This window comes from Diabrotica virgifera, chromosome 3 (genome assembly GCF_917563875.1).
Source record: "Diabrotica virgifera virgifera chromosome 3, PGI_DIABVI_V3a".
Classification (NCBI taxonomy): Eukaryota; Metazoa; Arthropoda; class Insecta; order Coleoptera; family Chrysomelidae; genus Diabrotica; species Diabrotica virgifera.
The window spans coordinates 17,325,266-17,349,816 of NC_065445.1; the positions used below are offsets into that span (position 1 = coordinate 17,325,266).

The 24,551-nt window shown below is 32.2% G+C and overlaps 2 protein-coding genes across 6 annotated transcripts in view; one reads left to right on the forward strand and one right to left on the reverse strand.

Annotated features, from left to right (window-relative positions):
• LOC114328850 (uncharacterized) overlaps positions 1-24,551 on the forward strand; it is a 231,239-nt gene that overhangs the window by 30,646 nt on the left and 176,042 nt on the right. The window lies entirely within an intron of this gene.
• LOC126881787 (uncharacterized) lies at positions 17,358-18,200 on the reverse strand. The gene is made up of 2 exons (XM_050646345.1): positions 17,907-18,200; positions 17,358-17,736 (listed from the first exon to the last, which is right to left on the reverse strand). Exons 1-2 carry the CDS (start codon positions 18,057-18,059, stop codon positions 17,521-17,523), a joined length of 369 nt encoding a protein of 122 aa, XP_050502302.1. The 5' UTR covers positions 18,060-18,200; the 3' UTR covers positions 17,358-17,520.

Below are 24,551 nucleotides of genomic sequence, written 5' to 3' on the forward strand. Positions count from 1 at the left end.
TGCGGAAAAGTATGACTTTCTGCACTTGGTAGGAAATAGTATATTGTGCAACAAGTGCAGAAAGGTACTAATTTCTCACGAGTTTGAAAAGTTGCGGTACGAGCGCAAGCGAGTGCCGCAATTCAAACGAGTGAGAAATTACCTTTCTGCACGTGTTTCACACTATACTTTTTCTACAAGCACAGTTTTTCCTAAAAATAAAAATCACAATTTCCAAACGACGATTAATTATAATAGGTACCTATGTGATAAATTTTAAACTGTATTTAATTAATACCTACTAATCAATTTAAATTCCTTATACCTAAATAAATTGCACAGAAATCAGTTAAAAAATTAATGCACTGCCTTAATTTGTTTAAATTTAAACAATTATTACACATTATTGACATTATATTTTTATGCAGTCACGGATTTACACAAAACCTACTTCATTCGACGTCTCTTGCACAGGTTGCTAAATCCTTATTGGTTATTTGATAATTATAAAATGTTTAATAAGAATAAAATTGTAAAATAAAACAGTTGTAACATCCATAATTTAGTTTCTATGCTATAGTTAAATATAATAATTGTCTTATAGGTTATATATTTGTCTAAAGTTTAACCACGGATGTAAACAGAATATAACGTTACTCAGAATGCGGTAGTCCACGGATGTAAACAGAATATAACGTTACTCAGAATGAGGTAGTCAGCTGTGCAGAAAAGAACTTTGCGGCACAGAAACGTCACTTTGCGGCACAGAAACGTCACTTTTCTGCACACTAATGTCAAATATCGTATACTGTGAGAAAATATCAAGTTTGCTAACATAAAACCGTGCAGAAAAGTGCACTTTGAATAGTGGTTGTAGAAAAATAACTATTTCATTTTGATGCAAAACACAATTCTCGTTTTATTTTAAAAGATTTTTTCATAATATTTGCCCAATTTTGGCAAAAAACTCTTTTGTGGCGCGTTTACTTCAAATTTAGCAAATATTATGAAAAAATCTTTTAAAACAAAACTAGAATTTTGTTTTGCATCAAAATGAAAATACATTTTCGCGCCACGTAATATTCATATCAGATCTTTTGTAGCTGGGATATTGTATGCGCCACTCATTTTTACGGCGTTTAGCGGTTTTTTATTCTTGTATCAGGAGTTTTTCAAAGTTATTTATAAATTAAATGTATAAAGTTGAATGCAATGTTTCTCGATTACACGTTAAGCTTTATAAATGGTCGCCTTTATCGCATTATCTCCCAAATGATCTAGTGTCCATCGAATGTACACTAATTTTTTTTCCATTCGAAATAGATTGAAAAAAAATATTGGGATGGCCGGTAAATGAACTCGGATTGCCCGTTGCCAGATCAAATTAGCGTCGCAACAACTACAACTACATAAACCATTTAGGGAATAATCGTTAATTGGATTATACTTTTGTAGCTTAATAACTTCTAAACGGTTTAACCGATTTTGTTCACTAAATATGAGTTTGAAACGTATTGACAAGTAGTATCTTATGCATCTAAGGTCAAGTATGATAACTGAAGCTATTACAGGAATTATTGAGCTTGAAAAACCGTTTTTTCCATAGAAAATAGATTTGATCATACTTATGAAGCCTATAACTTAAAAATTCGTATTTTCCCGGATATGAGGTATACACCGTTAGATTCGTCTAGAGTCCTTCTACAAACGCTCAGTTATTGGCGTAATTCGTAGGTTGAAATTTTGAGTAATTGTCGAAAAACCAAAATTTTCAAAGTTTAGTTTTTCAGTTTTTCGGCTATACTGAGCCGTGTGTATGTCTGATCCTGACGGCTTAGACACCATTTGAAAGCTTAACTCAACGCTATTGATTTGGTGTATTTGCTGTTCTCCTGTCTCTTCTGGAACAGAAGATATATACCGCCAAAAAATATACCGTTTTGTACCTACCAAGTCCTATAGCTGGCTTATGGGTAGTCAAAACTCACAAACTACACCGATTCTGAATCGGCCCTCATCCCCTCTTCAAACACAGAAAAAAAATTCAGATCGGTTTTCATATTCCCTTTTTTAAATAGAAATTGAGTCATATTTCTGATCTCGGTAACTTTTGAACGGTATAAGCGATTTTCAAAATTAGACATGAGTTGGAAAGGTAATGATCACTACTATTAGAAGCATCAAAGGTCGGAGTTAAATTTTCGAAGTGTTTGGGAGTTTTGGGGACGAGAACGAAAAACAGACCCTAAATAGGAAGGGCCGTAAAATCCACACCCTTGGAGCAAAATGGATGGTTGACATATGAATGGGTGAGTCTTTTCCTGAGCTTTAAGATAGGAGTTGGCCCAATTTTCAATTCAGTCAGATTTAGAAAATCGAAAATTTCGTGTATATGTAGTGTCGCGTGTAGGGGGTGTGGGTGTGCGCCACTGGCGAGAACTGGCGTTCTCTGGTAATGTTAATAACATATGCTTTTAGCATAATGATATGTGTATAACTAATTGAAATTATAGCCGTTAATGAGTTAAAGTGTGCTAAATTTCAACAAGATTTTAATTTATTCAATTTGTTTATCTCAGTGAGCGATTACTTAAACAGTCACACTGGAGGTACATATTTGTTAAATGGCAATCGATTCTATCAGGCTTCATTTTTAAGTTATACGTATTACAACAAGCTTCAGCATTTTATTAGTTACTCAAAAACATGTTGAAAAAAGTTGACTGTTTGGAATTGTCTATTCACAAAGGAGCTAACAGATTACTCCAGTTAAGGAAGAAAAAAGCTGAAAACATTTTATACAGACATTTGAAGCTTCTAAAGGTATGAGAGAAAACTGATAAAAAAGACGTACATCTGATTTTATTTTTTTTTGCTTTATATAATCTTTTAACGTGAAAAAATAAATAAAAGCAAATAAATATAAAATAAAAATAAAAAATGTTGTAGCGTAGATGTAGATCATAAAAAGTTCTTTGAATTTGAGAGTTTCCATATTAAAATTCATAACAATAATTGACCGACACAATAGCAAAAAACCTTATTTTTACAGTACTTTACAAATAATGTTAATTACTTTGTTTTTTTTAATGACATGTAATATACCTAACTATTCAAAATTGTAGCAATTAATGAGTTATTAAAGTGTGATAAATTTCAAACAGATCGACCAAATTCTTTATAAGCTATTCAATTTGTTTATCCCGGAGAGCAAACAAATCAAAGCAAAATTAGCTGTAGGTCTTCACGGATTTTTCATTATTTTTCATTACCTACCTCATATAGGTACCTGTTAGAACCTTTAAATAAATATCTGTATAAGATTTTTTCAGCTTTTTTCTTCCTTGCTTTTTGTAATCTTTTAGCTCTTTTGTTGAGACGTAAATAGTAAATACAGTCCATTTTTTAAACTGTATTTTAATAAAAAATTTAATAAAATGTTAAAAATGTTTTATAATGTTGTTCTGAAGCTATTTCCTTGTGGCATTTTTATAATTACGTATTTTTTATGGGAAATAAGCCACAATTTTACTAAAAAATGAATTTATTAACGTTTCGAAGGTTTGGCTTATTTCCCATAAAAAATACGTAATTATGTTTTATAATGTACCTTAAGAATGAATGGATATTTACAAAATACATCTAGAGCGTAACTGTTTGAGCAAGTACAGTTATTTAAATATTAGCTCTGTGGGATAAACAAATTGAAATCTGGCTGAAATGTAACAGGCTTTAATAACTAATTAATTGCTACAATTAGTTATATTACATGTCATTATAATAAGAACTAAAAATGGATACCAAATGGGAGAAAAACAACTTAAAATTATCTGCTATGCAGACGATGCAATACTAATTTCTCAAAGTGAAGATGATTTACAACGTATGCTGCACGAATTTAATATAACCGCCAGAAAATTTAGCATGTTAATTTCCCCAAAAAAGACAAAATGCATGGTTATAACAGCAGATCCAATAAGATGTAAATTGGAGCTGGAAGGTCAGATAATAGAACAAGGAGTTTAAATAATGTCGGTAAAGTCAGCAGCACCACTTCATAAGACCAAATTCAGACTAAGACTATATTTTATTGCTAATTTATTACACACAGGAAAAATTTATTGCTGTAGCCGTTTCCGAGAAACAGTGGGTGCTGCTAGCTTTACGGTAAAGCTAGCAGCACCCACTGTTTCTCGGAAACGGCTACAGCAATAATTTTTTTCTTTCCGTAATAAATTAGCAATAAATATGCAATTAATTCCTTGGGGTTGAATTTTCAATTTTCATTATCTTTTTGGGAGTGAGTTTTACGCTAGGGGATGATGGGGTAGCTTTTCAGGATTGGTTAGTATACCAATCAAGAACAATTAAATAGCAATAAAATATGCCGTTAAAATGATCCCTGTACTCCTTTTCATTGCCGAGATATAGAGTGGGTGCTGCTAGCTTTACCGTAAAGCTAGCAGCACCCACTGTTTCTCGGAAACGGCTACAGCAATAAATTTTTCCTTTGCGTAATAAATTAGCAATAAAATAGCAATAAAATATAGTCTTAGTCTGAATTTGGTCTTATGAAGTGGTGCTGCTGACTTTACCGACATGTTTAAATACCTAGGCATCACACTAACTAGCTAAGGAAGGCTCGAATCAGAAGTGGAATATCAAGTGAATAGAGCACACAGAGCCGCAGGTTGCCTGAATGACACAATATGGAGAAATAAAAATATCGGAAAAGAAATGAAAGGCAAAATTTACAAAACAGTCGTCAGACCAATAATGACATACGCGGCAGAAACACGACCCGACACAGATAGGACAAAGAGATTGCTCGAAACAGCGGAGATGAAAACCGTTCGAAAAATCGATGGTAAGACTCTGGGACAGAGCTAGAAGTAAAGATATACGACGGAGATGCAAGGTGTATAACATTAATAACTGGGTAAGAAACAGAAGAATAGAATGGAATGACCACATAATCCGAATGACAACAAGGGTAGTCAGGACAGCGAGAGACGGTTCCCCAATAGGGAGACGATCAGTGGGAAGACCACGAAAACGATGGAACGACAACTTACTAGAGGCATATTGATAAAACAGATAAGAGTCACGTCTGTACAAATAGAAGAAGACAGGTCATTATACAAAAATCACGATTTTTTGCAATTTTTTATTATCCGTTAATTTTTTATGTATTTTAACTTAGAAACGCATAAAATAAAGAGCATTTCAAGATCTACAACTTTTCTTTGAACCATTTTTATGTAAAATATATATAGTGCAGACACTGAAGGTGGATATGAGCTATTACCTCCGATTTCGTTGAACCTCCATCGATTTCCATGAAAATTGGTGAGTGGTTAGAGGATATCTCAAGGAACAAAGGTGACATGGTGCCAACTTGCCCTTTTACCCTGGGGGTGGATGCCACCCCTCCTCGGGGCTGAAAATTATTTTATTAAAAATAACTCCACAATTCGATAGAGGGACAAATTATAAGCAAAATTTGTTATATAAAGTTATTAAAATAAATCAAAACTTTTTGAGTTATTAAAGATCAAAGATTTTTATTTTTCGTGTGAAAAATGCATGTTTTTAACCGATTTTTCATAAATAACTCGAAAACTATAATCAAGTTTTTACAAAAAAGTTATTATTATCAAAATTGAGGCTAATAAAAAATCAAATGAACTCCTTACTCGAAAAACCTTTCAATGTTAACTAAAAGTGAGTTATAGGTAATTGAATGTATATTTCTTTCGTCGAGTACCCAAATCTAAGTATTCAAGTTTAAATACCGGGAAAATGATGCATTTTATAACATAAACTTATTAAACATTTGTCAAAGTTCATAGAAATATCTATCAAATAAGCCCTTGAACAAGTTGATAGCATTAAAATTTATGCACCAAAAATGTTTCAAAATGTATCTTTTAAAAATGTTTCCAAAAAATGTTATTGTTTTTTTGTAAATAACTCCGTTAATTTTTAAGATAGCAGGTTCGCCTAAAATCTTGTTAAAAGGTGATTCCAAGAGCTATTAAAAAACGTCGAAATTAGTCTTTTAAACCTCTTACTTTTTAAAAAAATAAAAGGTTAAATGGCACTGGTTACATGGTTCTCGCAGCAAAATTGAAATTTTCTATGTCTGTTACTATCTAATTGAACGTTTCTATCTCGGTTATTTTTTTATTTTACGGAAATATTAAAATGGGTAGAGTATTTTGAACTGAAAAAACTGAAATTTAGTTATATATTATTTTTTACGTATATTGAGTATTTTTGCAATTATCAAAAGAAATGCAAAGTACGATAATTTTAAAAATTCTGATTTTTTTTAAATTACATCTTTTTTTAAATTTGCATTCTAAACCGGTCAAAATTGTTGAAATCATTAACTATGTTAACCTAAATAAATTCTTGGGAGGATTACTACAAATTTTAATTTTTGTGGAAATGGCGGATGTTTTATTTTTCACTTTTTCCTAAAAAAATCGAAAGGGTTTTCTTATTTTCATCATAACTTGCTTAATTTTGATGCTATTAACTTCTACTGGAGCTCATTTGATAGGTATTCCGAAGTACTTTGACAAGTGCTTAACAAGTATATTCTATAAAATGCATCGTTTTCCCGTTATGTAAGCTTGAATACTTAGATTTGAGTACTCGTCGAAAAAAATATACATTCAATTACCCATAACTTACTTTGAAATAACATTAGTTTAGTTCTTTAAGTGGGGAGTGTATTAAATTTTTTATTATCTTTAATTTTGGTAATAATAGCTTTTTTACAAAAGCAAAAGTTTTTGATTAATACATGAAAAACAGCTTTAAAATATGCATTTTTTTAAAGAAAAATAAAATCTTTGATATTTAATAACTCAAAAAGTATTGATTTATGTTAATAACTTTATATAACAAATTTTGCATAGAAGTTGCCCCTCTATCGATTTCTGGTATTATTTTTAATAAAAATATTTCACCCCCGAGAAGGGGTGGCATCCACCCCCAGGGTAAAAGCGCAGGTTGGCATCATGTCACCTTTGCTCCTTGAAGTATCTTCTAACCACTCACCAATTTTCATGAAAGTCAATGAAGGTTCAACGAAATCGGAGGTGAAAACCTTCAGTGACTCCACTAATAAGAAACGTTTTACGGGCAAAAATTGAGTTTTTCAGTTTTTGTGATTCTTTAAAAAAAAACAAAGACAATATCATCTGTACGCGCGTACGTCTTCAAGGATTTGTCATGAACCATCCAGTATTTAATGTCACACAAAAATACACAGAATGTGATAATAGTCGAGGAAATGAAGCATTTTGGCTCGCAATTTTTTCGTCCAGCATGGATTTACTTGAAATTTTCACAGAAGGTAGGGAATAGTCCAAGGATCATTTTCTATATCACGCTGCTATACGCTAAAACCTTGGGGGTAGTTGCCACCCCATCTCGGGGGTGGGAATTTTTTATTACATTTTAACCATGTAAATCGATTTAAAAAGTAATTTTAAGAAAAAAATGTTTTTTACATTTTCTTCGTAAAACTAATATTTTTCGAGTTATTCGTGGTTGAAAGTAACAGTTTTTCGACGGAAAAATCGACTTTTTTAAAGGGTTTTTTGAAAATAACTAGAAAAATATGCATTTAATCAAAAAAACTGTAGATATCAAAATTGTATCTTTTAGTAATACAAACAAAACGGTTTTTCTATAATATTTTTACGACCAATACAAACCGAGATACGGCATGTTAAAGGTTAACTTTTTTCGTTAAATGCATAATTTGAAATAATCAAAGCCAAATAACGGGAAAACTTTGCATTTTTCCAGGAAATCTTACATAATGTTTTTTCAAGCATACAATAAGGTGTTTAAAAAAAAATAATAAAAAGTTTCTATCATAAAAATTGAGCAATTTATGATAAAAAAAATGTCGGTACCTATTTTTCTCTACGAAAAAAACAGTGAAAACAACCCCCTACCTACCCTTGTAACTAAAAATTGGTCTTCGTCTTTCTCTAATTCCTTTTATATTCATATTATCAATACACCCAAGAACTTTGACCTATTTAAAAGGCCTAATTTTAGAAAAATTGGAGTTTAAAGAAAAATTGATTTTTTGCAATTTTGCATTTTTTATCATTTTCTTCAAAATATCTCCGAAAATACTGGAGATCCGAAAAAAATGATAGACTACTAAATTATAGCTTTTTTAATAGCTAAAATTTCCTTGTGCATAGATTTTCATTACAGTGAACAGTTAGCGAGATATAGCTGCTTAAAACATCTATTTACGAGCAAACATCCCTTTATTCGAGCCCTTTAAACCCACCTCAATTAAAAATTAAGGGATCTTACGGAATTTAATTTACACAGTCTTATTACTCTTCAAAAGTCCTACAAAACTGTTATTGAAAAAACTTTTTATCGCCAAAAATGAAGGAGCTATGTTTATAAAACTAATTTTTTTTTTTCGAAAAATTCGAATAGTCCCCTTATAGAGCATTTTAAATGTACATACCTATACAGGGTGTCCCGAAAGGAATGGTCATAAATTATACCACACATTCTGGGGTCAAAAATAGTTCGATTGAACCTAACTTACCTTAGTACAAATGTGCTCATAAAAAAAGTTACAGCCCTTTGAAGTTACAAAATGAAAATCGATTTTTTTCAATATATCAAAAAATCTCAAAGATTTTTTATTGAAAACGGGCATGTATCATTCCTATGACAGGCCCACCTTAAAACCAAATTATAGTGAAATTTGTCCACCCCATAAAAAATTTATGGGGATTTTGTTCCCTTGAACCCCCCCAAACTTTTGTGTACGTTCCAATTAATTCATTATTGTGGTACCATTAGTTGAACACAACGTTTTTAAAACTTTTTTGCCTCTTAGTATTTTTTCGATAAGCCAGTTTTTATCGAGATGCGGCTACTTTTTTACTATATTTACATAAAAAATTTATGGGGGTTTTGTTCCTTTAAACCCCCCAAATGTTTGTGTACGTTCCAATTAAACTATTATTGTGGTACCATTAGTTAAACACAGTGTTTTTAAAACTTTTTTGTCTCTTAGTCTTTTTTTGATAAGTCAACTTTTATCGAGATGTGGCTTCTTTTTCAAAATATACCAAAAAATTTAAGTTATAAATAAATTTTCAGATTTTAACAGGTGTCTATAATCATACTTCATATACAAATAGGTGGTGGATTCGACAAATATTCAAAATATCTCGATAAACACTGGCTTATCAAAAAAGTATTAAGAGGCAAAAAAGTTTTAAAAATATTGTGTTTAACTAATGGTGCCACAATAATAATTTAAATGGAACGTACATAAAAGTTTGGGGGGTTTAAGGGAACAAAACCCCCATAAAATTTTTATGGGGTACACAAATTTCACTATAATTTTTTTTACGATGTTGCTACGATAAAGATTCCTCATGTCCATTTTCAATAAAAAATCTCTAGGAGTTTTCGTAACTCTAACGTTTCATTTTGTAACTTCAAAGGGCTGTAACTTTTTTTGTGTGCACTATTGTATATAGGTAAGTGAGGTTTAATCAGCCTACTTTTGACCCCAGAATCTGTGGTATAATTTATGACCAATCTTTTCGGGACACCCTGTATAATACCACAGAGCCGGTTCTATACTGGATGACTAAAAAACTATTTGTATGTGTATTTTTATATATTTGTAAATTCGTATTTTTGTGTAAATAAATGTTTTTGTAATTCTTTAATTCTACTTTTTTTTCTGTATAGATCTATTACATTGTGTACTTATAAAAATTGCAATGGTATTAAGGGTGGTTTTTAAGGGTTCAAGTATTATGATATTATATCCTAAAGCATAAAACAATCATTATTTATCTAGTCAAAACCAAATTTTACCTATATTAAAGTTTACAATGTTTTTATATAATTTTTGACAATACGGGTAGTTTACACCCCTAAAAATAACCAACGCCCTTGAGCATGATATAGAATATAAAGTACAGGGTAAGATAATCCTAACCCCAAATTGTTATGTAAATTGATGCAAGCCGAAATTATTCTTTTAGGATAAGTAAACTTTTCATATATAGCTCCAACAAGGGTGGTTTTAAGGGTTGAAATATGTGATATTATATCTTAAAGCACAAAACAATCATTATGTAACTAATAAGAAGTAAATGTTGACAATATTAAAGTTTAAAATGTTATTTTATAATTTTTTACAATTAGGGGTAGTTTTCACCCTTAAAAAACCAAAAGCGTACAACGGCTCAATATAGAAAATAAACTAGAGGGTGAAATGAGCCTAATCCCAAATTTTTGTACAAATGATGGACGAAAAAATTGCGAGGTTTTGCCATTTTTCCAGCTTCATTTCCTCGACTATAACTCAATTTTAGAAAAATCTGGTTTGACTCATTGCTTAACACTATCCTACCAACGAATATAGACGGAGAAAAAAAAGGGGGTTTGTTTAATTATTTTAAACAATTTGTGGACAGGAACCAGCAAAGAAACCGAATCAGAATTTTTTTCATACGGGAGCGTATCAAATTCAAACTGAATTAAAAAAGTTTAGTTTATTTAATTTAAAAATCGTTTTGGTCATTTACAACAGGAATTAAATAAAGGAGGAGGGATTTAGTCCGTACTTTTATAAATGCGTCCTTGGATCAACAGGTTTAGCGATTGCTATAGTTTTAATTGACTTTAATGACCTAAAATTTCAGCTACAACTGCTACTCGTTAGGTGGGTATTATTATAACCAACATAAATATTTAAATCCTATAGTATGTATCGCTCATCCTGAACAAAAGTGTCACAATTCAAAAATCAACTTCTTTAAGGGCAGACAAAAATTGATTTTTAGATCTTACTTTAACTGTACGGTATTTTAAACGGTAAATACTAAAATTTATACATACACCAGGGAAATAAGGCAAAAATATACCATGTTCGGGACACTTGAGCAGCCAGGTTGCAAATGGGTTTTTTGGGTACTATATACCTAATACATTATAAATACAAAAATGCCCGTCACAGTTTGCACGAGAAATTTAATTATTAACAAATAAGGGTCAAAAATGGAAGTTTTTTCGTTTAAATTACTACAGGTAAAAATATGGTAATTAAATATCTTATTTATAATATTTTTCTTTTAGTAGATGAGCCAAGGTTTAAAATAGCGCTTTTTGAATTTTGGTCCAATCATTTGTTGCTTCGGATATTGCAATATTGAATATAAAACTAAAATTTCGAAAATAAAAAATTTGCTATAACTTTTGCGAAAATGAATTTAAGACTTTCATATTGCATGACGAGTTGAGTCAAATAGTCTACACAATGCACAAAAAATTTTAGGACGATGCGTCAATTGTTTTAAATTTATTCAATTTGTTTATCGCAAAGAGCTTTTTTTTCGCAATGTTATTGTTCAGAAAATAATACATAATGATATAGCAATTCTGTGACATCAGCGTGAAAGTAAAATAGTCATATTTTCAACTTATTTAAAAAAATCATTAAAAAGTCATTTTTATCACTCGGAAAACATTTTACTAAAATAGAGTCATTTTTGGCTTATAAACAATTTGAATAACTTTGTTAATATTGACTGTAGGCTAAAACTATAATGGGATTTGAAAAACTGGTATTTTTATACCAATTTTCAAATAAAAATTTTTTGCCTAGGTTAATTACGGTCAAAGTTAGCTACTTTTTTTTTTAAATAAATGGCGACTCGATTCTACTTTTCTGTTGACCTAGATATCAAAAGGCACCGCTGGGAAAATATTCCAAAAATGCGGTTCAGAGAAACTATATGAAACGAGTCTTTGTACTCTCATACAGAGTATGGCATTAGTAAAAATACAAAAATAGACGGTTTAGTTTTGATTCAAATCTGTCTCCTGCCATCCCCCGATAGCGCTATTTCTAGGTCTACCTTTTGTCAAGGAGGCTATGCAAGAAGACAAATTTAAATCAAAACCTCCGTAGTTCTCGGTATACAATAAAACTATTTATACCGGAGTAAGGTTAGAACGCCCTCTAACGGGGAATAAGTGAAATAAATGGCGACTCGATTCTAGTTTTCTGTTGACCTAGATATCAAAATATCAAAAGGCACCGCTGGGAAAATATTCCAAAAATGCGGTTCAGAGAAACTATATGAAACGAGTCTTTGTACTCTCATACAGAGTATGGCATTAGTAAAAATACAAAAATAGACGGTTTAGTTTTGATTCAAATCTGTCTCCTGCCATCCCCCGATAGCGCTATTTCTAGGTCTACCTTTTGTCAAGGAGGCTATGCAAGAAGACAAATTTAAATCAAAACCTCCGTTTTTTTTTATTTAATCAAAACTTTTTTTTTTATTTAATTGACGCCTACTTTGTTTATAACAATTAAGCAACCTAACTAGAGCTATTTTGAAGTTGAAGATATATAGTTTATGTGTAAAAGTTTAAGTAAACTTTGAACCACTACAGAGTGGTTAATAAAGTTTTAAAAATGGCGTCCGAACGGAATTAATTCGTGGTCGGTGGAGAGGAATTATTAAAATCCGTGCACTGAAAAAATGAAACTGATTCTGCAAACATATGCTGCGATTTATATCGCCGGAGCTTGTTGATGGATGTTGATCATAATTTTTTTAATTTGTATGTACTCGTAGTCTAATAGAGTACGTTATGTACACACATCCCCACCTAACATTACAAAATGTTAGGGGGAACTCCCCTTATCACTCAGGGATACGAAAAGTAGATTACGACCGATTCTAAGACATACTGAATACACATATTTAATTACATAAAAATCGGTCAAGCGGTCTGGGAGGAGTATGGAAATTAACACTATGACAGGAGAATTTTATAGATGTAAATATATAGATGGCTGTTAACAAATAGGGGTTGGTGATAAAAGAGTGAAAATTAAGGGTTGTATGTATTTTTTATTTCTACATCATATAAAATTAAGGTAGATAATTTTGTCCAAAAAAATAAAAAAAAATGTCAGGGGTGCAACCCCCCTTATAACTTATGGGTATAAAAAAATAGATTAAAACCTCTTCTCCTCCTATAGGATATACGTTTAAAATTTCATAAAAATCGGCCAAGCCGTTTCGGAGTAGTATGGTAACTAACACTGTTACAGGAGAATTTGATGTATATAAAAGTAACTGCGAATTAAATAATAAAAGTGGCTAACTTTGAGCCGAATTAACCTAGACAAAAAGTTTTTTTCTGAAAATTCGTGTAAAAATACCAGCTTTTAAATCCTAAAGTATGTTTACTCTATAGTCAATATTAACAAAGCTATTCAAATTATTTATAAGCGAAAAATGACTCTATTTTACTAAACTTTTTTCGGAGTGATAAGACTTTTTAATGATTTTTTTCAACACTTTGAAAACATAACTATTCTTCTTGCATGTGATTTCCACAGAATTGCTATGTCATTATTATTTTCTGAACAATAGCATTGCGAAAAAAAAGCTCTTTGCGATAAACAAATTGAATAAAATTTAAACTAATTGACGAATCGTCTTAAAAATTGTTGTGCGTTATATGGAATATTTGACTCAACTTTTACTGCAAATATGAAAGTCTTAAGGCCATTTTCGCAAAAGTTATAGCACATTTTTTATTTTTAAAATTTTAGTCTTATATTGCCATTTTCCGAAGCAAAAAATGATCGGAGTAAAATTCAAAAAATGCCATTTTAAACCTTGGCTGATCTACTAAAATACGATTTCTCTAAATAATATATATAATTACCCTATTTTTACCTGTAGCGATTTAAATGAAAAAACTGCCATTTTTGACCCGTATTTGTTAATAACTAAGTTTCTCGTCCGAACTGTGACAGGCATTTTTGTATTTATATTGTATTAGGTATATAGTAGCCAAAAAATCCATTTGCAACCTGGCTGCTCAAGTGTCCCGACAAAAACCTTTATTTCCCTGGAGTAACATTAAAAACGAACAATATCGATAATACGCCAGTCAATGGGAGCAAGAACAGGATATTACCTCCGAATTCTATCCTAATGCATGGATTTTAAAGAAATTTTGGGAATAGCCTCTATCTCCTAATTCAAAGTCTACCCTATGCCGATGTGCGCTTTTATCTTGGGGGCGGTTACCACCCTTTCAAGGGGGTGGAAAATCTTTTGGTCAAAATAACCACGTAAGTGGCTAGAAAACCTAATTCTAAGCAAAAACTATTTTATAATTTTTTTTGAAAACTAATTTTTGAGTGATTCGTGGTTGAAAATTTGCCATTTTCTTTGAAAAATGACACACCTTTTCGGACGGTTTTTTTGCGAATATCTTAAAAACTATGCATCTAACTAAAAAAACTATAAAAAACATTTTTGTAGCATATAAAAAAATAAAGAGATTTGTTCCTTCACAAGTCTTCTAGTTCTAATACAAAAAGAGTAGGTGAAAAGAGTTTGTTTTTGGTGCATGCTCAAATCGGTGTATTCAACTTAAAATAACAGAGAAACGGTCGATTTTAGGTGTATAATGCTACCAATACTTTTTGTAGTGCTTGAACATGCCTTTAAAATGAGCAATATTAAATGTCAATTACATTCAAACTAAGCCAGATATGCTGCAAAAAATTGATGTCTAATGTAGACAACATGTAGAAAATATGAGAGAAGTATATTTAACCCCTCATCCATTAGAATGTAAATGCAGCGTTTTCCTTCTACAATACCTTTTACTATATGTAGTGTTATTTCTAAGCTCATAAAGTTGGACGGGTTTAAAATGAATGGAATCAAATTATAGAGCGCATTTTTTAATTTTCTTAAAAATCTTCCTTTTTCTCCATGTCACTTGAAAACAATAAGAGATATAGTAATGAAAAACAAAAACAACATTTTTATACAAAAAACCCTACATTTTTGTATGGTATCTTCTTTCGTATCTCCCATTATTCTCGAGTTACATGGAGAAAAAGGAAGATTTTTAAGAAAATTTAAAAATGTGCTCTATAATTTGATCTTATTTTTTCAAAAACACATTCATTCTAAACCCGTCCAACTTTTTGAACATAGAAATAACACTACAATAAAAAGTATTGTAGAAGGAAAACGATGCAAACGAAAATAATCATTTTACCGCCAAATTAATAATGACACTACCGCCATCTTTCGAAGTTGGAAGTATGCATCTACGTGACAGTTTTACTGGTAAAAGTATACGATTTTTGGAGAATTTAACATTTTCAAGTCCGCCGACGCGGCTCCCGTGTTCACACTGTTATCAATCAGGTGCCACCGACACGGCTAACGTGTTTACATTTCAACAATATTCCAATGAATGTGTAAAAGTGCCACATGAGTATGAGGCATATATCAGATATTGGCCCGGAGCTGAAAGTGTAACAGAAGTTAACTGGAATTATGCATTTTTTGAGTTGTGTCACTTTTCTTCTTTCGGACGAGAGATATATTATGAGCTCATCAGCATCAAAACCTGCTAAATCCTAAATTTTTCGTTTTCCCTTTTTTTACACAATTTCAAAGTTAAGGTATCTATTAATCTACAGCAGGGGTGGGCAAAGTACGGACCGCGGGCCGATTCCGACCCGCGAAGTATCTAATCCGGCCCGCGGAAAGTCCATCGACATGGATAGTATACACCAAACTTTAGACTTTAACACCAAATCCATTTTTTTCTGTAATTCTGGCCCTCCTCTACAATTTCTTGAACCTTTTGGCCCCCCATTAAAAAAGTTTGCCCACCACTGATCTACAAGCATAAGGTTTAGGCTCAAAACCTTCTAAATCCTCTTCAGAATACCACTGAAATGTTAACGTAGATTCAAACCCTGCTATGTCCATAGTTTTATGAACAATACTTCTTTTTCTTGTATATTTTGTATGTTTTCCATCAAAATGGTCCAATACCTACTTTTATGCCTGGTTACACCAACAAATTTTAAGCTCCAGCTTCGAGCTCACCTTATAGATAGGGCCGTTTTAAGTCTCACTTACGTTGCAGCATAATTTTCGTTTCTTATCTATCCAATCCATTGTGGCAAGCTGAAAATTGATCTAAAGTTGGATTTATAGTTTGACGTAGCGTAGACGTAGACGCAACGGAGACGCACTGGAAAAGATCAACACCGAATTTTGTGTATTACTCGTGTTTATAAATGAACGCAAGCGCCTGACGGAACGTAAGAGAAACGTAACGGAACGGAAGAGATGACCAACTTTCATCTTTTACAGTGCGTTTCTTCCGTCGGGCCAATCATGAGGCAGAATTTTGTTCTGTCACTCAAAGTGGACCCGCCTCCTCAACGCTTTTGTAAAAAGCTGTTTGTCAACATATTCGAATTTTGATAATTATTTGTTAAATACAATGGGGGTTAAGTTATTAATTTAATAAAAATATATCATAGTGTAATTTCAATATTTCCAATAAATATAAGTTGTTTATTAGCCTGTTAATTCGGGGTTATCGGTTATATCCACACATACATACGATAATAATTAAATCCAATGAACATTTTAAAGACCAGGAAATGAAACAACAGTTGGAAATTCCACGGCAGCAAGGAGCATACCTTCGTTTATTGCCTAATCCATTGTAAAACACACAAAACAGATAAATATTTTATAAATAATAGTATAAATAAATAAACACAAAGTTTGTTTACAGTTCGTATAATTTATAGGCTGTGTGTTGTTGAATTAAGTCATAGTTTCTACTCATGCGCAAGCGCAAAAATTCCGCTACGTCGAATTATAAATTGACATAATATTTTCTTACGTCTCCAGTCCGTTTCTTACGTCTCCGTTGCGTCTACGTCTACGCTACGTCAAACTATAAATCCAACTTAAGACTCCATTGTACAACGCGTATGTTTCGTAAGTTGAGCTTAAGGCACGTCTTAAGCTTAAGATGTGTTGGTGCAACCAGGCATTAGTGCATTAACCCATTAGCGCCCAAGTTTTTTTATTTGAAAATATTTACTTTTAGGGTTAATTAGATGAAAATGTTAATAATTTAATCCAAAGAAACAAGTTTTTCGGTTTCATGTCTTTTTAAAAAAAAATTATATGGTGTTATTTACCATATGAAGAGCTTATTGCAACATAATGGTAAGCCACAAAATAATAAAACCGAGATATCAATGTTTAAAGTTTTAAAAAAATCTAAAAAATATTGGTTTAAATGTAAAAACCTGAACGCTTGTTAGTTAGTTATATTAGTTATTAAAATACATGTACATTTATTATTTCACAAAAAAAACACATATTTATATTAAAAAAATAAGTTTATTAAAAAAAAATGTGGCTTAACATGTTCTTACATTTAAAAAATCGCAATACAAAAAAATCAACTAAGTTTCTACAATTTCCACTTCTTCATTAACTTCAGAAGCTGCGTTTAACTGATTATAAAAAGTGTGGTAGACTGGCGGGATATAAGGTAACAAACTTTTTATATTGTCCAGTTTATTTTTCGCAATTTTCAGAGGTTCGTTATATTTCTTGGGAATGTTTGACAACTCTATTATTGCAGGTCTGCCTTTCCGTAAAACGGAATTTTCTTCGCCAATTTCACGTGAACTAATAATCGTCTTGGTTTTCTTAGAAGTATACTGTAACTTTTTCTTTCATTTCGATCATAGTGTTCCTCATTTAGTTGTCTCCATCTTGTTGGTTTTTTCTTCTCTGGATTAACCTCCTTATCTTTAAAAAGCCTGGGTATTGGTTCCTGCAATTCATCCTAGAACAACAAAAAGAGACTGTATTACACTCTAGAATTTGCGAATATTTCAAAAATTTTATATCAATAACTCGATAAGCCACATGGCATACCATATTGTTCCATGTAATATATATGAATATTTTTGTGCAAAAACATGGTAAGCCAAAAAATCAGAAAATAAAGCTTACCTCACTAGATTGAGACGGAAAATCATCGCCACTGGGCTTATAGTCTTTGTCTGCTACACTGTCATCCCTCTCATCAATAAAATTGACATTTAAACTGCTATTTTCGCTTAAAACCGCTCTTAATTCAGCACGTGCACCTGATGTCGACGCCATTTTAATGTGGCTTACCACGTTTTACGCGAAAAAGTGAACAGAAATGGGCGATTGTATAAACACGATACAGCAATAACTCCGCCATCTATTGCAGTAATCACCAAATAATTTTTATATGGCTTAACGTAGGTTTCTTTAAATACATAATGCAATAAAAGAGAATTCTGTAGAATTGTGGCTTACCATTATGTTGCAATAAGCTCTTCATATGGTAACGCTGGGCGCTTAAGGAATTTTTAGGATTGTTGAAACCAAAATTTTTAATTTTTTTAAAATATTTATTTGAGAATATTTTCATCGTCTGGTGTGGTATCCTATAAAACAATTAACACACAAACCAACGTTGCATTTTTTACACATTGTTCGTCCTGATGTTGTACATCTGTCTCCAGCACATCGCCTTCTACTGCTTGATGTAACAAATGGTCGAAGCGATCAAAACGAAGATCTGGCAAGTTCTGTCTATGTAGACTAGGTCTTCCTATATATAAGAGACGACTTCCATATCTTGCGAGAAGAACTTGGGTCAATTCTCTCTTAAACGATAGCAAGGATATATCTTTTTTTATTTTTTTTATATAAATGCCATGAATTATGGACTGCAACATCCAACAACAATGTTACTATTGGCCATCAGTATTGGTAGGTTGAAACACCTTATGATCATCAAGTCGGTATCCACCATATTTTTATTGTATTCAGCAAAGCAGTCAGGCCGACTTACTTGAATGTGGCGTTTTTCTTCACGAGAAAATATTCTTACCGTGTCCAATGCTGAACCACTACAACTCGTAGATGCCATTGTAACAACAGAGTTATCTTTCCATCGCACCAGTAACACTACCGCTTCTAAGGAAAATCCACGACTGAAAAAAAAATAAGATTATGACTTCGTATAAGCGCCCACCGCAACCATATGGTAACGGCGTACTTTGACTATTCCTACCAAATTCGCTACATTTAATTGTTGATAAAATACAACAATTTATAATAAGTTGGGGTATAATAAACCTAGTTTTTTTTAAATATGCAAATATAGTTACTAGAAGACTATCAAAAATTGCTTACGCAAAACAGACGTCCATCTTTTTCTATAAACTTAAACCACACTGTCATATTAGTCCATGTGGTGAGACCGCTCCCGTCTAAAAAAAATTTCTGATTCGGTTTCTTTGTGGATTCCTATTCAAAAATGTCCCCTTTAAACAAATCTGAAGGGTGCCGGGCGGAATTTTTGGGCAGAAATTGTTTAAACAATTTTTTTAAACAAATACAAAAGATTATGCTTTTTTGCTCTGGAATATATATTTTTAGATTTTTTGGGCCCATCTAAACAAGAAAGGTTTCTTGTAATTTTGCTCAGAAATTAATAGTTTTGGAGTTATAGGCGATTTAAAATCTGAAAAATGCGAAAATTCGCATTTTCGAGGCTTAAAAACTCATATTTAAATTAGTATTTTTGAGGTTGCCAGATACTTAGATTGAAATGTAAATATTCAGCTTCAAGATTCTGAAGAGTGATCGCGTCTAACTTTAATTTATACCGTTGTTTTTTAATTGTTAAATATGCTTGTTTATCCGATTTTTTTGCCGGTGCGGTGCGCTCCATTTCAAAAATCTCCTATTTTCCTCCGAAAAATATGTTTTCTAGATTCTTTGTGATATTCTAAATAAAATAAGTTTCTTCCCATTTTTCTCAAAAGTTAATAGTTTTTAAGTTATAAGCGATTTAAAATCCGAAAAATGACAAAAAAACGCATTTTCGGATTTTAAATCGCTTATAACTTTAAAACTATTAAGTTTTGAGAAAAATGTCAAGAAACTTATTTTATTTAGAATGTCTCAAAGAATCTAGAAAAAATATTTTTCGGTTAAAAATAGGAGATTTTTGAAACGGAGCGCGCCGCACCGGCAAAAAAATCGGATAAACACGCATATTTAACAATTAAAAAAAAACGGTATAAATTAAAGTTAGACGCGATCACTCTTCAGAATCTTGAAGCTGAATATTTAGTCTTCAATTGAAGTATCTGGCAACCTCAAAAATATTAATTTTAATAAGAGTTTTTAAGTCTCAAAAATGCGTATTTTCGCATTTTTCAGATTTTTAATCGCCTATAACTTGAAAACTATCAATTTCTGAGAAAATTTACAAGATACCTTTCTTGTTCGTAATGACGCACAAAACTCAAAAATATATGTTCCGGAGCAAAAAAAAGTGATCTTTTGTATTTGTTTAAAAAAATTGTTTAAACAATTTCTGCCCAAAAATTCCGCCCGGCACCCTTCAGATTTGTTTAAAGGGGACATTTTTGAATAGTAATCCACAAAGAAACCGAATCAGAAATTTTTCCAGACGGGAGCGGTCTCACCAAATGGACTATATGATTATCTGTCGACGGTTGAGAGAAGACTAAAATACAAATCCGTTACGTTTTATTCGTGCCTGAAGCATTCCTAGAAACGATAGTTTTCAAAATATGTGGCTGACTAGTTCCATGGGCATACTGCAGAATTTTTAAAAATCATGTGTTTTACGTTACCATACTAGTAACGCTGGGCGCTAATGTGTTAATTGCGTCTAAAAGCAGTTGAAAATGAGCAAGATTATGTGGACTTCAAATGTGGAATCGAAATCTGCTAAATCCAAACTAAAAGTACAAATTTCTGAAGATGTAAGGGGCATGCAGAAAAATGACTCTATACCAAATAAGTGTGCCATTTTATGACATTTATTGATGCCACTTTGGTTAAGAAATGCCTGATACTTTTTGGGAAATTTACATTTTCAATGTTTTTTTGGTCTACTGAAAAATTAAATGGATCTAGCAGGTTTTGATTCTATAGGCCTCATATAAAAGGTAGGTACTTATGCTGGACATCGAAGTAAAAAAGCGAAACGCAACAAAAAGCAAAATAACAATAGTTACATAGTACCGATGGGGGTTTTTACCCCAGAGGTGAGTGCCACCCCTTTTCAGGGGTGAACATTTTTTACAGACTTTTGTCGGTAATTTAATATTGAAAGTTTGTTGATTTCTTACCTAACGAATGCATGTTTTTGCGTGGTTTTTCAAAAATGATACATTTTAACCAAAAAGAATCTAACCGTACGTATCAAAAATAAAACTTAAAAATTAATAACAAATCAAATAGATTTTTACATTTTTATCGCGGCTATGCAACTCGGAGTTACAACTTAATTAAGGTGGAATTTATTTGAATTAACCTGCAATTAAAATTTTTTTATCAAATAACACAAAAAAATAAAAGAAGACGAGTAACGTGTGCCCTGGTTCTCTAGGTATTCTAGAAGTTCATTCACGTGACACAAGGCCGCTTCGTGAGGAGAGAATATTTGGAATTTTAAAATTTGAAAAAATGGTGGATGATACATTTTTGTTGTATGTACTTTACATATTATTATGTATGTGTTGTATGTTCAATAATGAATAGATGGCAAGTAATCAATACCAATAGAATACTAATAGAAGATAAAAGAAGAAGCGTGGTATTTGAGTTTTAGAAATTTGGGAATGATTTTATAGTCTCGGAAGGCTTTCTTCTTCTTTCTTCTTTAGGTGCCGTGTCTGTATTCAGACGTTGGCCGTCATCATGTTTACAATTTCCTGAAATCTCTCTCTATCGGCTGCTGCGCGAAATAATTCTTCTACTGTGCAGCCACACCATTGTCTAATATTACGCAGCCATGAAAGTTTCTTTCGACCAATCCATCTCTTTCCCTCCACTTTTCCTTGTATTATAAGGCGAAGCAGATGGTATTTAGGTCCTCTAATTATATGGCCGAAGTATTATGTTTTTCTCCTCTTTATGATGCTTATGAGCAGACGTTCCGAATTCATCATTTGAAGAACATCTTCATTGGAAGTGTGCGAAACCCACGATATCTTTAGGATTCGTCGATAGCACCACAATTCGAATGCTTCTATTTTGTTTAGCATTGTGGTTTTTAACGTCCATGTCTCACAACCATACAATAGGATAGACCACACATAACATTTCAGCACCTTCTTTCGAATATTCATCGACAGGTTTCTATTACATAAAACTGGTTTCCAGGTCATAAAAGCCTTCCGTGATATTTCGATCCTAGTTATTATCTCTTCATCAGAGTCACAATTTACATTTAACCAGCTGCCAAGGTACTTGAAATGATTTACCCGTTCTAACTCCTCTCCATCAAGAGAAAGCTGACCTTGATCTATATTAATCTTTCCAACTGCCATCCACTTTGTTTTTGAAATGTTGATTTTAAGGCCTCTCCAATAGCTTGCTTCACTGACTAGATTTAGTAGTGTCTGAAGATCTTGTAAATTTTCAGCAAGAATGGCTGTATCGTCAGCGTATCTAATATTGTTGATTACTTCTCCGCCTAGCCTTACTCCCTCTTGTCTGTCATCCAAAGCCTCCCTAAATATTTCTTCAGAGTACAGATTAAAAAGGGTGGGTGGTAAAACACAACCTTGTCGTACTCCACGTTTTATCGGCAGTTTTTCAGTACGACTGTCTCCAATTTGGATAGAGGCTACTTGATGGTAATATAAGTATTTCAGCAGTCTTATATCGTAGTGGTCAAGTCCTGCTGCCAGCAGGCAATCGAAAAGCGTATCGTGTTGTACTCTGTCGAATGCCTTCTCGAAGTCGATGAAACAAACATAAACGTTCTTTCGGAATTCACAACTTTTTTGTAATAGAACGCGCATACAAAATAGTGCTTCTCTAGTTCCTAGACCATTTCTAAATCCAAATTGCTTATTACCCATTCTAGTTTCGCACAGAAGGAATACTCGGTTTTGTATAATACGTAAAAGTATCTTAAGTGTGTGACTCATCAAACTGATTAGTCTAAAATCGCTGCATTTGGTGGGCCTGCTTTTCTTTGGTAATGTTATAAACAGTGACTCCAACCAATCATCTGGTATTTTTCCTTCGTTGTAAATTTTGTTACAGAAAGTAGTCAAGTAGGTAATGTTTTCCTCATCTAAAATTTTAAGTAGCTCAACAGGGATTTGATCTGGTCCAGGTGCTTTATTGTTTTTGGCTTGTTGTATTGCTTTTATGACTTCTGACTTCAGTATACTGGGACCTCTGTCTAATTGGTTGTCACAGGTAGTATTTGGAGCATTTTCTCGAGAAGCATCGTCAAAAAGGTCACTGATGTGTCTCTCCCATTCTTTGCACTGTTGTTCGTGATCACAAATTTTTCCGTCTGCGGTTTTAAGTACGTGAGCATTTTTCTGTTTTCTAATTCCGGAGGTATATTTAAGTTTCTTGTGGAGGTTGAAACTGTCATGCTTTTTTGGAGGTCTTCTATTTCTTTACATGAATTCTCGAGCCAGGATTCTTTGGCCTGTTTAATTTTTCTTTTTATGAGTTTGTTAATTTCACGGTATTTGATAATATTTCTATTTTTGTATTTTCGTCGAACTTCCATCAAGTCTAGAATTTCTTGGTTCATCCATTCATTTTTTGCCAACATTGTAGGTGTTTTTAAAGATTCCCTTACGTCCTCTAAAATCGAGTTTTGAATATCGTACCAACATTCGTTAATAGTTCTGTTTTCGTTTGGTATATTTGATATTCTGTGCATTTTACTATTTATTTGCTGTGCTATGTGTTCGCGCGTTTGGATGTTTTTAAGGGGGTCGAGATATATCTTACTAGGTTTAGTTGGCTTTGTTAGTTTCTTTAATTTAATTTGTATTTTGGAGCAGAGTTAATTATGATTTGAGTTTATGTCGGCGCCGGGGTAAGTTCTTACATCTTTAATATTGTTCCGAAATCGATGGTTTATTAGGATATAGTCGGAAGGCTTTAATGAATGTTAAATCGCAAAGAAGACGAAAGGGACAAAAGAGACAGATTGCTGTATGATTTAGTGAGTCTAAGTAAAATATTAGGATAGGTTTCGAAGGAAAAGAAATGGAAGATTTAGGTAGTCAATTAAATAAAAATAAGTAGTTAACTTTGACCATAGTTGACATAAGCGAATTTTTTTTTGAAAATTTGTGTAAAAATACCAATTTTTCAAATATTAAAGTGGATTTAGTCTACAGTTAATATTAACAAAGTTATTCCAATTATTTATAAGCCATTAATGCCTCTACTTTAGTAAAATGTTTTTGCAGTGGTAAAAATGACTTTTTATTGATTTTTTTAATACGTTAAAAATATAAAGTATATACCTACTTCTTTCATGTGGTTTCCATAGAATTGCTGCATCATTATTATTTTCCGAGCAATAACACTGCAAGCTCTGCGGGATAAACAAATTGAATCAATTTTAAACTAATAATTTTGACGAATCGTCTTGAAATTTTTTGTGCATTATAATATAATAAGGCCTACTTGACTTAACTTTTGGCTCAATTGAATATTAAAGCCCTAAGTCTATGTTTTGCAAAAGTTATAGCAGATTTTTGATTTTCGAAATTTGAGCCTTATTTTGCAAGTTCCAAAGCAGCAGATGAT

Coding starts and splice junctions, on each gene's coding strand:
- LOC126881787 (XM_050646345.1), bottom strand. CDS start 18,059: ATGGCGTCGACATCAGGTGCACGTGCTGAATTAAGAGCGGTTTTAAGC. Junction 17,737..17,906: donor TTCCGTCTCAATCTAGTGAG/GTAAGCTTTATT, acceptor TTGTTGTTCTAG/GATGAATTGCAGGAACCAAT.